At 48.0% G+C, this 12,067-nt stretch overlaps 5 protein-coding genes across 5 annotated transcripts in view; 4 read left to right on the top strand and 1 right to left on the bottom strand.

Moving 5' to 3' along the window:
• Window positions 1–2,358: 2,358 nt before the first annotated feature.
• Window positions 2,359–2,565, bottom strand: Pmar_PMAR023324 (hypothetical protein; the record flags this gene model as incomplete). The annotated part of the gene is made up of 1 exon (XM_002783159.1): window positions 2,359–2,565. The coding sequence occupies one exon, from the start codon at window positions 2,563–2,565 to the stop codon at window positions 2,359–2,361; it is 207 nt and encodes a 68-aa protein (XP_002783205.1).
• A 4,408-nt stretch (window positions 2,566–6,973) lies between these two features.
• Window positions 6,974–7,303, top strand: Pmar_PMAR023323 (hypothetical protein; the record flags this gene model as incomplete). The annotated part of the gene is made up of 1 exon (XM_002783158.1): window positions 6,974–7,303. One exon carries the CDS (start codon window positions 6,974–6,976, stop codon window positions 7,301–7,303), a length of 330 nt encoding a protein of 109 aa, XP_002783204.1.
• An 809-nt stretch (window positions 7,304–8,112) lies between these two features.
• On the top strand, window positions 8,113–8,877 carry Pmar_PMAR023322 (triose-phosphate isomerase 1, putative; the record flags this gene model as incomplete). Its single annotated transcript, XM_002783157.1, has 1 exon — window positions 8,113–8,877. One exon carries the CDS (start codon window positions 8,113–8,115, stop codon window positions 8,875–8,877), a length of 765 nt encoding a protein of 254 aa, XP_002783203.1.
• Window positions 8,878–9,483: 606 nt separating this feature from the next.
• On the top strand, window positions 9,484–10,761 carry Pmar_PMAR023321 (hypothetical protein; the record flags this gene model as incomplete). Its single annotated transcript, XM_002783156.1, has 3 exons — window positions 9,484–10,236; window positions 10,496–10,600; window positions 10,642–10,761. The coding sequence occupies 3 exons, from the start codon at window positions 9,484–9,486 to the stop codon at window positions 10,759–10,761; spliced, it is 978 nt and encodes a 325-aa protein (XP_002783202.1).
• A 199-nt stretch (window positions 10,762–10,960) lies between these two features.
• Window positions 10,961–12,067, top strand: part of Pmar_PMAR023320 (UDP-galactose transporter, putative) — a gene marked incomplete at both ends in the record, with an annotated part of 1,412 nt that continues 305 nt past the window's right edge. Inside the window, 7 exons of the mRNA XM_002783155.1 lie at window positions 10,961–11,103; window positions 11,150–11,252; window positions 11,298–11,389; window positions 11,446–11,554; window positions 11,602–11,726; window positions 11,770–11,834; window positions 11,878–12,033. Of these exons, the coding sequence (XP_002783201.1) occupies window positions 10,961–11,103; window positions 11,150–11,252; window positions 11,298–11,389; window positions 11,446–11,554; window positions 11,602–11,726; window positions 11,770–11,834; window positions 11,878–12,033 (793 nt within the window). The remainder of the gene's footprint in view (window positions 11,104–11,149; window positions 11,253–11,297; window positions 11,390–11,445; window positions 11,555–11,601; window positions 11,727–11,769; window positions 11,835–11,877; window positions 12,034–12,067) is intronic.

Genomic DNA, 12,067 nt, shown 5'->3' with positions numbered 1-12,067 from the left:
TTAGCTTTGTTTCACTGACTTTCGTGAGGGTTGATGTGACTTCGAGCATTTCAAGACCGTTGCTAAAGATTATAGCCCCAGTACATAATCTAGCGCCAAATGTTGAGCTGTTTACCAATGGTGACTGAGAGCTCAAATCAACTCGCAATCGGTGACGTGACGTTACACTGATCTGCGACCCTACGTGTTCGGGACGTAGATTTCCCGTTTCGCTAGCTTCCCTGCATCGTGTCACGAGTATCGTGTACATCATTGTCTCAGAGATAATGTCTCGTCATGCTCTCTATGTAAGCTTTTTTACATCCATAAATGACATGGTTATCTGATATTAGCGTCACGGATGCTGCATCAGCTATTTCTGTCTCGAATCAATTTCCTTTCGCTGAGTCATCTGGGAAGGATGGCCACATCGTCAGGTCGCTGTGATTTGTGCGTGAAGGTGACGCCCATGGTAACCACGTTATGGTTGTGTCCAAATTGGCCTGCCCACGTGAATTGATCGATTTTCTGGTAGCTTAGTGTCTACGGCTGTCATCGGCTACTAGTGTCGAGTTGCACAACACACAACTGTGTCTGTACATCTCCAAGGATTTGTTTCAGTGATACTTCACTATGAACCCAACTATCTCTCGTCTGGTGGTCTCCGTTGCCCTCCTCAACGTGGTCTGGTGTTATAGAACCTACTTCCCGCCCAGTGAGTATTATTGCTCCGAGAAAGCGAGTCATTCTGGACACGAGTTCGCTCTCCGCTTCCCTCGGTCACCCAGATGGTTCAGGGATACCTTTAGCGTTCTTCAGTACGGCAGACCTATCGTATATGGCGTCCCTTACGAGGAGTTCGAAAAGGACCATGAAAGATTCGTTGCGCCCAAAATTGATTTCATGCGGTTCGTTCATGCCGCGCAGTCACAAAATTGGGCTGTTGAGAACTGGAGGCATATTTCGTATGACAATAGGGCTGACAGCATTACCATTCAGCCGAAGAAAAACGGCAAAGTGTTCACGCTGAGGGCGAGCAACTGCCCCTTTAGATGATTACGATCTCGATGTGGAGACTCGATATCCACATGTGATCTTTTTGTATTTCATCTACTGAACAGCCCTGGTTCATGCAGCCAGTTCTGTTCTCATTATTCTCTTCTGTACTCGACATATTTTGGCCACTTTGCTGGCACTCATCAGCACAGTCGTATTTATTTCCGAGGACAATATGATGCTGAGTATACGACCAGATCGTAGATCAACTATCGAATAAAGGTTGTGTTCAACAGTTGTGGAGATTTGTCAAGGAAACTGTGCACAGTGATGAAAGAATACAGAGTCCCTCTGCCCTCACAAAAACAGCCGTTTTCCAAGCCGTACACGTCTGTGCGACAAACGTGTAATATACTTGTGGAATACGACAGCCTGTCGTATCTCTGAAGGTTATTTACTCACAAAAGTTTGCCACACCTGTGCATCGATTCACACTAATTGTTAGTGTGAACCAACTTGGTATCTTTCACTGCATGGATGTGCTTCTCATGAAGCCTCTAGAGTATTTCATCACCGCTGTCATCGACATTCGCATCTTTGAAAGGCCATCTAGGTCGATAATTGGCGGACCAAACAGTGCGAACCTAGTGAAGGGTTTCAGTCAAAAACATCACTCACTCACCCTAACAGATAGTGTAGCCGACTTGGATGTGTCAACCTACCTTCCTTTCCACCATTATTGAGCCCGTCTGCGATAAAGTGTAGTGGTTTGGCCGGCCACTTGAGCCAGTGAGCACGTCTTGCATGAGGTGTCGCATGGTCTCGTAGACCAAGTTGTGATCGGAGAACTCACCTGCCTCGAGAACTGCAGACACTGGATGCTGCGCAGTGAACAGATGAATGAAACGAACCGAAGACGGTTAAGTTACGAAGGGCTCGTGGCTCAGACTGACTATGAAACCAGCAGAGTCGCTGCCATCGGAAAACGAACAAACGGTAGTCGAATGTCACAGTAGGAGCGATCATGGAAAGTCAATTAGCAGTCACCTGGCCAGCGGGGCAATCCCTACTGCCCCTGAGGACAACGCGCGCGACTGAGCCACAATATGTAGTTCAGGCAAGGGTGGCTATTAAAGGCACTGACACAGAATATATGCCCACGAACAGCGGGGGGCTTTCATGGCGTACTAATCTTAGAAGAGTGAAATCATATCGAGATAGAACAGTGTGAAAGACAGTAGCCCTCAGCAAGTAATAGACCTATACATAACATTGACCCGATGAATGATATAAGCCCAACTCGAGACCACATAAAGGAAGGATAAAACTTCATCCCAGCTTTGCATGATGACGATAGTTGTGTGGTACAAGAGCGAATAGTGACTACTTCTTTAATCGATTAAGCATCTCCTGCTCGGCCTTTCTAGCTCTTTGAACACTCTGAGCGCTCGCCAAATCGGGAACAACTTTGCTTGGATCCTTCTCGGTGTCCATCCGGTCTTTTCGCCAGGAGTGGAGTTCACCGTCGCACTGCTCGCCCGAGTCGGCGGCCTCATCGAAGGCTGCGTCATGCAGTCGTCTCTCGTACATTTCAAGCCACAATGACTTGACCACAGATAACTGGTCTGCTGTTGGAGGGCCGCCAGATACCTCGAATTCTGTCTTTTTCACGAGCGATGGTATCCTACGATTTTGGACCCCCCTGGGGTCTTCGTTTGGGAACTTCTTGTTGATCATCTCTGCGAATGAAACATCTCCACCCTGATGTAGAGTGCTCTCCTACTTGCAATAACAGCATGATCACTCCATGTTGTGAATGGTCGGAGCCCTGCCACCGCTACTGCTAAAATTGGCCGCACCACCAAAGCGCTCTTCGATAACATTCAAGATGTATAAAAACTGGCGATTGATCTCACTAGATGGAACTGTCTGAAATTTTCTTCCGCAAATGTTCAAGTAGTGTCAGGCTCGCGACTTTAGCGCTGGATTCATCGGATGCAAACCCACCTCGGTGTTCGTAAATTGATTCGTGTATGGGAACTGTTGTGCACTTTTCGTGCATTCCACTTCTAGTTGATCTTGTGGCTGCCTCATGCGGTTTCACGATGATAACAACAATCAGCAGCAGCGTTCGAGGATCGTCCAAGATGAACATACCGAACAGTCGTTAAAGGTGGCCAGCGGCGCTAAATTCCAGAGCGCTGCAGTCCAGACACGAAACATTGGTATCCTGTTCATGAGGGGCGAGACAGATCATACACAGTTAGGGGTTAACAATAGATACTTCTTGGCGTTTATACGCCTCTTGACCTTCGCTTTGAATACATGGTTGATAGTATACACTTTTATAGAGGTATATAACGCAGTGAAGATGCTTAACTTGGTTGAACTGCTTTTGTATGGACGTGGCTATGATGAACAAGGGATGACTGAACAGTGTAAGAAAGATGCTAATGGGAGATGCTTCCAGCATTTGAGCATTCTCATAGCTCAAGTAAGGCCCTCGAGGGCTCCTCTTGCTACCTCATACTTCCCGAAGGGTTCAGGTGGTGATCGAGCTCGGTAGTTTATCGTATATGTATCTACGGCTTGTATTCCTCCTGGCCGGCCTATTCTGTATGAGACAACGTGATGATGGACAATGGAGAGCAAAGACGGTCCTCAGAGCTTCTAGAACGATGGTATACATATCAGGAGTATCGACACTAATGTTCTCGCCAAGTCCTATGCTACTGCAAACTATATGGAACTATATGAATGATTTCTATCTTGTCCACTGTCCAAGGGCACTGTTGAAAGATGACCTCCCGCTGAGAGGGAAACCGAGCGGAGAGGTAGCAGCAGGAACTCGGCGTTTTCAGTTGGAGGAAAGTATTCAGGTTCTGCATGGGTTACCGCTGGAGTCATCGACTCATCCACTCACTGGAAGGTCTCTGCTGCATAGGGCTCTATACTTTATAGGCAGAGTTAGCTTACTATTGTTGTTTGGGATTGTGGTGGGCTGCAGTTGCTTCTTCCTCATCTGCAAACTCACTTCTTTGAGCTTTGCTATAAAGCACAACGTCTTCTCCCAACTACGCCTTCTACCTTTGGTCACGTATATAGGAGCTCTCAATCAACTGGTGATTCCACCGTGGCCATCAAATTCGGGGATAAGTGACATTGTCAGGCTTATGTGAAGGATTCGCAGTGGAATAGGGGAGCGAGCGAACAGCTGTACCAGAATTATCGATTTCTGTTTGCGGCACCAAGCAGTGGAGAGCCGGCTAGCACTGCTGTTAGAGAGGCTAGAAGGAAAGGAAAAGAAGAGGAAATACTACTGTTTCGCGCCAGAATAGTCTCCACGTTATTGAAGGAGTAGGAGGTCGTAACGTCAGCTGGGGAGATGTCCTGTTTGGTAGGTTCGGTTTGGTCAGAGGCTTCTTACTGTCGTTGTCTCTTGAAGTTCGAGATGAAGCATTCGTTGCCCATCATGCGCCTCTTAAATCAGCTCTTATGCACTCAAGGAAGCGTTCGTCGAAAAGTGTTATTGGCAACGCTAGCTATACTTCATTTTAGTCGCTAATTATACCATGCGAATATGAAACATAACTATTGTGATCCCGTACTAAGGCCTTGTATTCATTCACACTGATGATGTGATAGTTCTGACGAGAATGCAGCCCTCTGGGAGTCCACCAGCTGGGCCGTCCTCATCTTCAGCAGCCGGTCCGCGGGGTTATCCCACACCTCTTTTCACCACAGTCACACCGTCATCGCGATCTCAGTACCTTAGTCGTGGAAATCGACTGATCGGACCCTCACCGTATGTCAGCAAAGCACACAGAATTGACACGAGTGTTTATGGAGGCTACAACACTCGTGGTGAGAGAGAATGGCAGGCTAGAAAGCTGAGGTGTCTGGTGGATCTGCACGCATGCTCAACAAACTTCCAACCGTTCTGGGTCCAGGCTACGAACCTTACTCTGATGCTAAAATATGAACGCAGTAAACTGTGGAGAATCGGTGACGCATGTTTCAGATTGCTCACGGTGTGTCTCAATACGGGCTTCATTGTCTTCACTTTCTACCAAGCTATGAAATCCATATCAGGATTGAACTTGATGATTGTTTTGGCATTTGGACGAGATGAAGCTGTGAGGCAGGCGGGAGCGGTACCGCCTAACTGTGAGGATCCGGCGATGGTCAACGACCAGGAGTGCTTCTCGTATGTACGTATACTATTAGTACAAGTGGTTATTGAGTTATTGGCTATTGTTATAATGTGGGCTCAGCTGTTGGTCACAATAGCTTCATCGAGGAGCCTGCTACGTATCAAGATAACAATGCTGCACATATCGGGTTTCTCAACACTACTCTTTTCGCCGAATACTATGCTCGTACAGGACCTGTGGCGGTTCGTGTGGACACACCTGAGGCCTAGACGTGGTAACCCATGGACTATAGCACGAAGGGAAAGGCGTGGAAGCACTGCTGGTTTGGCTCTCAGAATGGAGGTTTATATGCTCAACTTGGCAGCTAGAGTGACTTGGTCTCTTAAGGCGTTGATAGCTGTTGTTGCCTTTGCTACCATTTTTCTTCTTACTGCATCATTTCTCATATGTAAACTAACTTCACTGAGTTTTGCTATTGAAGGGACCAGCTTGGGGCTCTCCCTTTTTCCAATACTGTCATATGTTGCTGCTCTCAATCAACTGTCCTATGCCATGGATGTGCGTTGGTTCGACGGAGCCTTCGAGCACCTCTATCACAACTTCCCTTGGTTGCCCTCGGTTACTAAAGGCTTTCACAGTCCCTATGTCACTGGCTTGCGAGCTGCTCGCCAGAGAAGACGGAGCCAAATCACTGCGTTCCGTAGGAGAATCCTAGAAGGCTTGATGAGACTCCACGGACGGCTCCTAGGTGCTTTGCTAGCTCTTAGTGTAACCGTTCAAGACGAGGCGTTCATTGCTTACTTTCCCGCCTATCAACTGCTGCCTAGACCACCTGATGTTTTGATGACAAATGGTGTAGTGTGAGTGGCGAGGCGCGTGGTATTGAAGTTGACTGACAGTTGAGTATGTGAGTAGTATTTGAACTATTGAACACATAGTAGCATGGTTTCAAATGCATGTTGTTCTTCAATTCAAGTTGCCGATCGTACACGGACAACGTTGCTCCATGATAGTGACTTTCATGGAAGATCTATGACCGTTGTGTTGATCCTGACTGAGGTGTGGTAGCCACTTAATAGTACACCAACTCACGTGTAAGGGTACAGGAGTGCTTATTGATGGGAATTCGTACCACTACAAGCCGCAAGAGTTGAATTGGTTGTATGTTGCAGCCTCGACACAAAATGGGACAGCTGCGCGTGATGAGGCTCCTTATAGGTTTCCTATGTCAATGTCGTCATGAGTATATGACGCTGGTTTCGACACACTCATTATAGATTGCCCTAGGCCTCCGAGTACGTTGGGACGCCCCTACGAGCTGTGGTGCTGGGCGTGTCGTGACTGTTTTTAGCTTACATCTGTCGCTAAAATATCGTTAGCTGAAGTATCTTGAACATTGCCTTTTCAAAGTGTGTTATTAATGTATGTTCAATCGTAGAGACATTCCGACGGAACTTGCAGTAGAGTGTCTCTAGCTGGTTCAATTTGGTTGTTTCTACATATTTCTCAGAGTTTTCTCTTCGTGTACTGTTTCTTCTAGTATCGTTTTGGTCTATTCGTCGCTCCGCCTTACTAAATCAGGTTCAGAGCTGTTGGTGAGATGGTGGGCAAGCATGGTGAGATGGCAGATACTTTGACATGTCTTTTGAGGTTAGCGGTCATCATTGCAGCAGGTTGATACCCACCTTGTTAATGCCATGATGAGCAGCTCCACTGGGTGTGAGGTTGGTGATGTTCCTGTGCATGTTTCTCAGCAAGTCGGTCGTGCTTCTGAGTTGGGTGTCGTATTGGTTGGCAAGTGTCATATAATATTAACTTGTAGGTTTTCATTCATTAGTTTAATTATGCTTTCTTCCGTTTCTTCGTCCGCTTTCAACACAATTTCGAGGCGATTCCTCGCCACGGTTCGTGGTGGCCAGATTGCTAGTGTTGCCGCGAGAACTGTCACTGTAGCTTTGGAGGACGGCTCTCAGGCTACTGTGTCTCGTCCTGCTGGCATTGACAATCAGTGGTTCCTCCCCGGTAGTCATGCCGTGTGTGTTGACGACAAGTTGGGTATGGTCACGAATCCTGAAGGAGCTGTATTGAAGTTCGAGTGCATCCATCCCGAATTGAACGGTGACGATAGATGCCCTGATTGCCCTCGCCGGAAATTCGATGAGAAGACCAATTAGACCTTCTTCTGTAGTGTTCGGCGATGAATCGCTATTGACATTACTTTCACTTGTTCATTGCTGAGCTGACATCTTGTCTGAGGATGTCAGACTCAATTTCATTTGTTGGTGTGTTTTGTTGTAGTAATTATTGAAAAGTATGGATGTAATTCTTATGAAGTGGTAGGTTAGGCGGGCGGGTAGATTTAAGTCAGAGTGCTGTGAATACGCTTGGGGTATGATGAGAACGAATCTGTCAGGAATCTCCATACAACAGTAGCTGAGAATGAAAGTAGTAGCAACATTGACAGTACTAGTGAAAGCAGTGGTACTGGTGACGGTAGCTCGTCAAGCAGTAGTGTGTCTAGTAGTAAGGTAAGGAAAACAGGTAGACACTAGTGGAAGTGGGTGTTGTGGGTGTGTTTGAAGCAGTGTACAGTGTGCACTCGATGAAAGGATAGGTCAGGATAAATTAGTGAATGCGCAGGGTCTATGAGAGGTGCGCAGGGTCGTGGAGGTGGTGAAGGCAGATTCGCCTCGAAGTTGGATACTATGGATGATGGGAGATCCTTTATAAAGGTGTGAGTCATGACCAGCTACCTCACTGACTACTGCTCGGTGAGCGCGACTCAACAGGCATTGTCGATGATACGTTGCACAAGAACAGTGGGACGAACGGGAAAGGTGCGCATTCATCCAACTACTGTCGTACAGCATATGCCCCCAAGGCGTGTTGCGTCGGCGTTATCGATCATCATGGCGCGCGCGATACTCACTTTAGGCTAGTGGCTTGGCTCAACCACATCTTTACTTCTATACCTCTTACAGTCATGTCCCCCAAGCCTTTCGTCGGTGGTAACTGGAAATCTAACGGCAGCGTTGAGTCTATTAAGAAGCTTGCCCCTGCCCTTGTTGCTGGTGAGGCCACTTATAACAAGGATGCTGTTGATGTTGTCATTGCCTCTACTGCCATTCACCTTCCTTTGGCCATGGAGCAGTTCAAGGGCTCTAACATCCAGATCTCGGCTCAGAACTGCAGTAAGACCGGTCCTGGCGCCTACACTGGTGAGATCACTGCTGAGATGATCAAGGACGCCGGCCTTAACTGGACCATCCTTGGCCATTCCGAGAGGCGTCATCTCTTTAACGAGACCAATGAGGATCTCGCCGCTAAGGTTGCCAAGGCTGAGGCTGCTGGCTTGAAGATCATCTTCTGCATTGGTGAGTTGCTTGAGGAGCGTGAGGCCGGCAAGACTGAGGAGGTCTGCGCCACTCAGATGGATGCTATCGTCCCTGTTGTGAAGGATTGGAACAACATCGTTATCGCCTATGAGCCTGTCTGGGCTATCGGCACCGGCAAGGTGGCCACCACTGAGCAGGCTCAGGAGACCCATGCCTCCATCAGGGCCTATCTTAAGTCTAAGGTTAGCACCGAGGTCGCTGAGAGCACGCGTATTCTCTACGGTGGCTCTGTGAACCCTGGTAACTGTGGTGAGTTGATCAAGTGTGCTGATGTCGATGGTTTCCTTGTTGGTGGTGCTTCCCTCAAGCCTCAGTTCACCGATATCATTGCCGCTGCTGCCCAATCCGCCTAAGCGGTGGTTGTTTCATTCGTGTTGTTGCATTGTCGTCTTCATCCCAATGGATATTACGAGTGCCTCTCAAGGGGTTATCCCCGTTGAATACGAGTTAAGCTCAGTTACGGATTTGCGTTATCCAATTCGAAGAAATGAGGGAGGCGGTAGTAGTCGCTATGGAGTGCGTTTCGATGGGTCTCGTGCTGGGTGCTGGCAGCAATCCTGGATAGTGATTGATGGAAGCATTGGAACTGCCGGTAGTAGTTTTAGGATCTAGGTAATGTAGTGTTTGAGGTCCACGCCTCGTTACAGTAGTCTCTGAGTTGTCCATGAATATAGCAGTTGTTGGCGGTTGTGGTGCGGTTTGCCAGAGCTGTGAGTTAGGCAAGCCCGTTCTCTATGTGGGTGATGAGGCTCCATATGCTGTGGAAGTTGTTGATGGGGTGCAGCATCGGTTTAGTAAAGACTTCAAGATGGGTTGTAGTTGCCTGAAGGAGTCCGCGGCCCATGCCTGTATCGAGCAAGAGGGTTCACTTGGTGATGCTCCTTCAGTGCGGTCGTCGTTGATATCATGGTCTTCTTATTCGCCTAAGATAGGGAGTCTCCGTCGTAGTTGTTACCTTTATGAGTTCGCCGTCTCCGCGCATCCCAGAATTCTCCATCAAGATTGATCAGCAGACGGCGGTTCTGTTGGCAGCTGGTGGCGTTGCTATCGGGAGTGCTGCCCTTCTATTATACAGAAACAACATGGAGCCGGGCACGAGGATGCCTAGGTTCCTGCAGCGTTTGGCTGACTCCCTTTACACGCGAGCTGGTGGTCAGAGCAGTGATGCTAGGAACGCCACGAGCCACATGTCTTTCCCAACAGTCGCCCCGCCGGTACTCTACGAGAGAGGTGGTAATGGGCAAACGTGTGAGGAAAGACTCTACGTTCAACTACATGTATTGGATGCTAATAGCAGTGCCAATCTGCCGGGGGCCAGGGAGAAGCTGAAGAAACAACTGGAGACCCGTGATGTCTCGTCAGTGGTTTATGATGATGTTAACAATCCTAGGTCTATCGGGCTGCTAACTTGGAGCACTGATCCGTCACATTTCGTGAAGGTTGTGAATCCAATACTGCAGATGGGTGGCATTGGGGACGTCTTGACTCCGCGTCCGAGATGGACTATGTTTGGTAAAACTTATGCCAACGGGCATGAGCCCAGCCTTGTTGATTTCCTGATCGAGAAAGTGCCTAGGAATGCAACTAGAGCGGATGCCCCGTATGCAGTGTGGTACCCTATGCGTAGGAGCGGTGACTTCTATATGCAGTCCCCGGAAGACCAGTGCCGTATGCTCCTACATCATGCAGCGATTGGCAAGGCTTTTGCTGAGGTACTCGGTGGGGGAGGGGAAAGGGTTTTAGATGCGGGGTGAAATTCGAGAGTGATACACAACTTGACGAGAGGCTGATAATCACTCTCAAATGCTGAGCTATGGTTCAAAAATAGAAATTTCAAACTTCCCGGTTTTCGGGAAAAATCGGTCACGATGGAGAAGTCGGATTTCACAGTTTGCTGGCATAGACAAGCTCAGATTCAAAGGATATGGGAGCATAGTTTTCGAACATCACGGCTCATCGAGATGATCTTAGGTTGGCGCAGCTTATGATATTCGTCTGAACTGTTACGGCATTGATGCTGATGATAACGAGTTCGTAGTGGGCTTGGTTGGCAAAGACCTTCATGGTCTCAGCAAGGTACTACTGTTCCCAGGGAAGAGTGAATGACGCTGTTGTAGGTGGTCCAAGAGATGCGCAAGACGGAGCACACCTCTTACTATTTGAAATCCCTCGGGCCCTTCTTTGTGGGAATGCGAGTCTTCTCTCACAGGAGTCGCAGTGAGACTACAGCAGCGTGAAGGTATGGCCGCTGCTGAGTACCATTCTATCTATACTCACAAACACGATTTTTTGATAAGAATCACATAAAGTGGAAGTAGTCTCTGTCTATTTACTCGACTTCAACAGTCTCAACTAAGCCTATCTCGGTTTTGAGTTACCGACTTTCCGCTTTTGGAAACTCAGAATGTCTTGGCAGTTATAACCTGTTTTTTCCTAATGGTTTTGAAACCAGCCAAGAGGGGAGCTCGGGTCACTGCGGAGGAGAATCATACAGTGGCAGCAGCTGACGTGAAACCAGTTGTGGTGAATGGTTCCTCGGAGCCCCATTCAGGGATTGACTCGGCTACTCTTAGATATGCGTAAGATGCTCACGTGCTCTGTTGCAGTGGGCTATGTATATCTCAGATTTCTATCGCTGGGAATTTGGATATCCTTTACGGTTTTTGGCTATTGTCAAGAGTCATTGACTCGCCAGGAGTTCAATGGTCGCCGTTTTGTATGGACCGAGGTGACACTTGTTGCTTACCAGTCTTCTCATCCGACTTGTTTTCAGGCCCTTATCGTGTGTCAATGCATAAGCAACGTTATCGTTTCTGGCACTGTTATTGCCTTTACTCGGACTCCCTCTAGTAAGAGCAATAACAGGTATGTACTACTACTACCTATACATGGCCAGTATATAGCTCACCGTATTGTTTCAGGTGGACGGCTGATGTGCCTACTCGAGACTGGTTTGTTGTAGCCCTGGGATATCTAGGAGCCCACAGTTTCGGCCTAGCTGCTTTAAAGCACATCATATTCCCTCTGCAGGTAGAGCCTTCCGGAAGGGTTGTGGCTTCGTGTGTAGGAGACTTCAGGTCATCATCAAATCGTGTAAGTCCATACCAGTGATGATAGGGGAGATCCTTATAGCTCACCATCCTCCGAGTTTAGCCAAGACCTTTAATGTCATCCAACTCAGTGGTGGAGTGGCACTGTTCATGTAACCTCGCTATATGACCTGTTGTTATCATGATTCGCCCTAGGTATGCAAAGGCAGCATCGTCCTCAGCGGGTAAAGGGCTCACCTGGGACTCTGAGATGCTCTTTGGTAGGCGGGAAACACACATGCATTGGTCCAAGTTGTGGTTCAGGAGCTTTTCTTGCCTGCATGGCATTGGTTTGTGATGCCATATACGGTCCTTACCAGAATAGGATCTGTAAGACGCACAATCCCTCCAATTGGGTTCTCATGTTCAACATGAACTTTTTTGAGCTTGTGGTAAAGCACTCCAGTCATGACCCGCCAGGTCGGACATTTTTCAATTGTCTTCAGGTCGCTCT

The sequence above is a fragment of the Perkinsus marinus genome (assembly GCF_000006405.1).
Source record: "Perkinsus marinus ATCC 50983 genomic scaffold scf_1104296937140, whole genome shotgun sequence".
Taxonomy (NCBI): domain Eukaryota; phylum Perkinsozoa; order Perkinsida; family Perkinsidae; genus Perkinsus; species Perkinsus marinus.
Note: the sequence above shows the minus strand (reverse complement) of the source record. Positions and strands in the feature narration are given on the sequence as shown.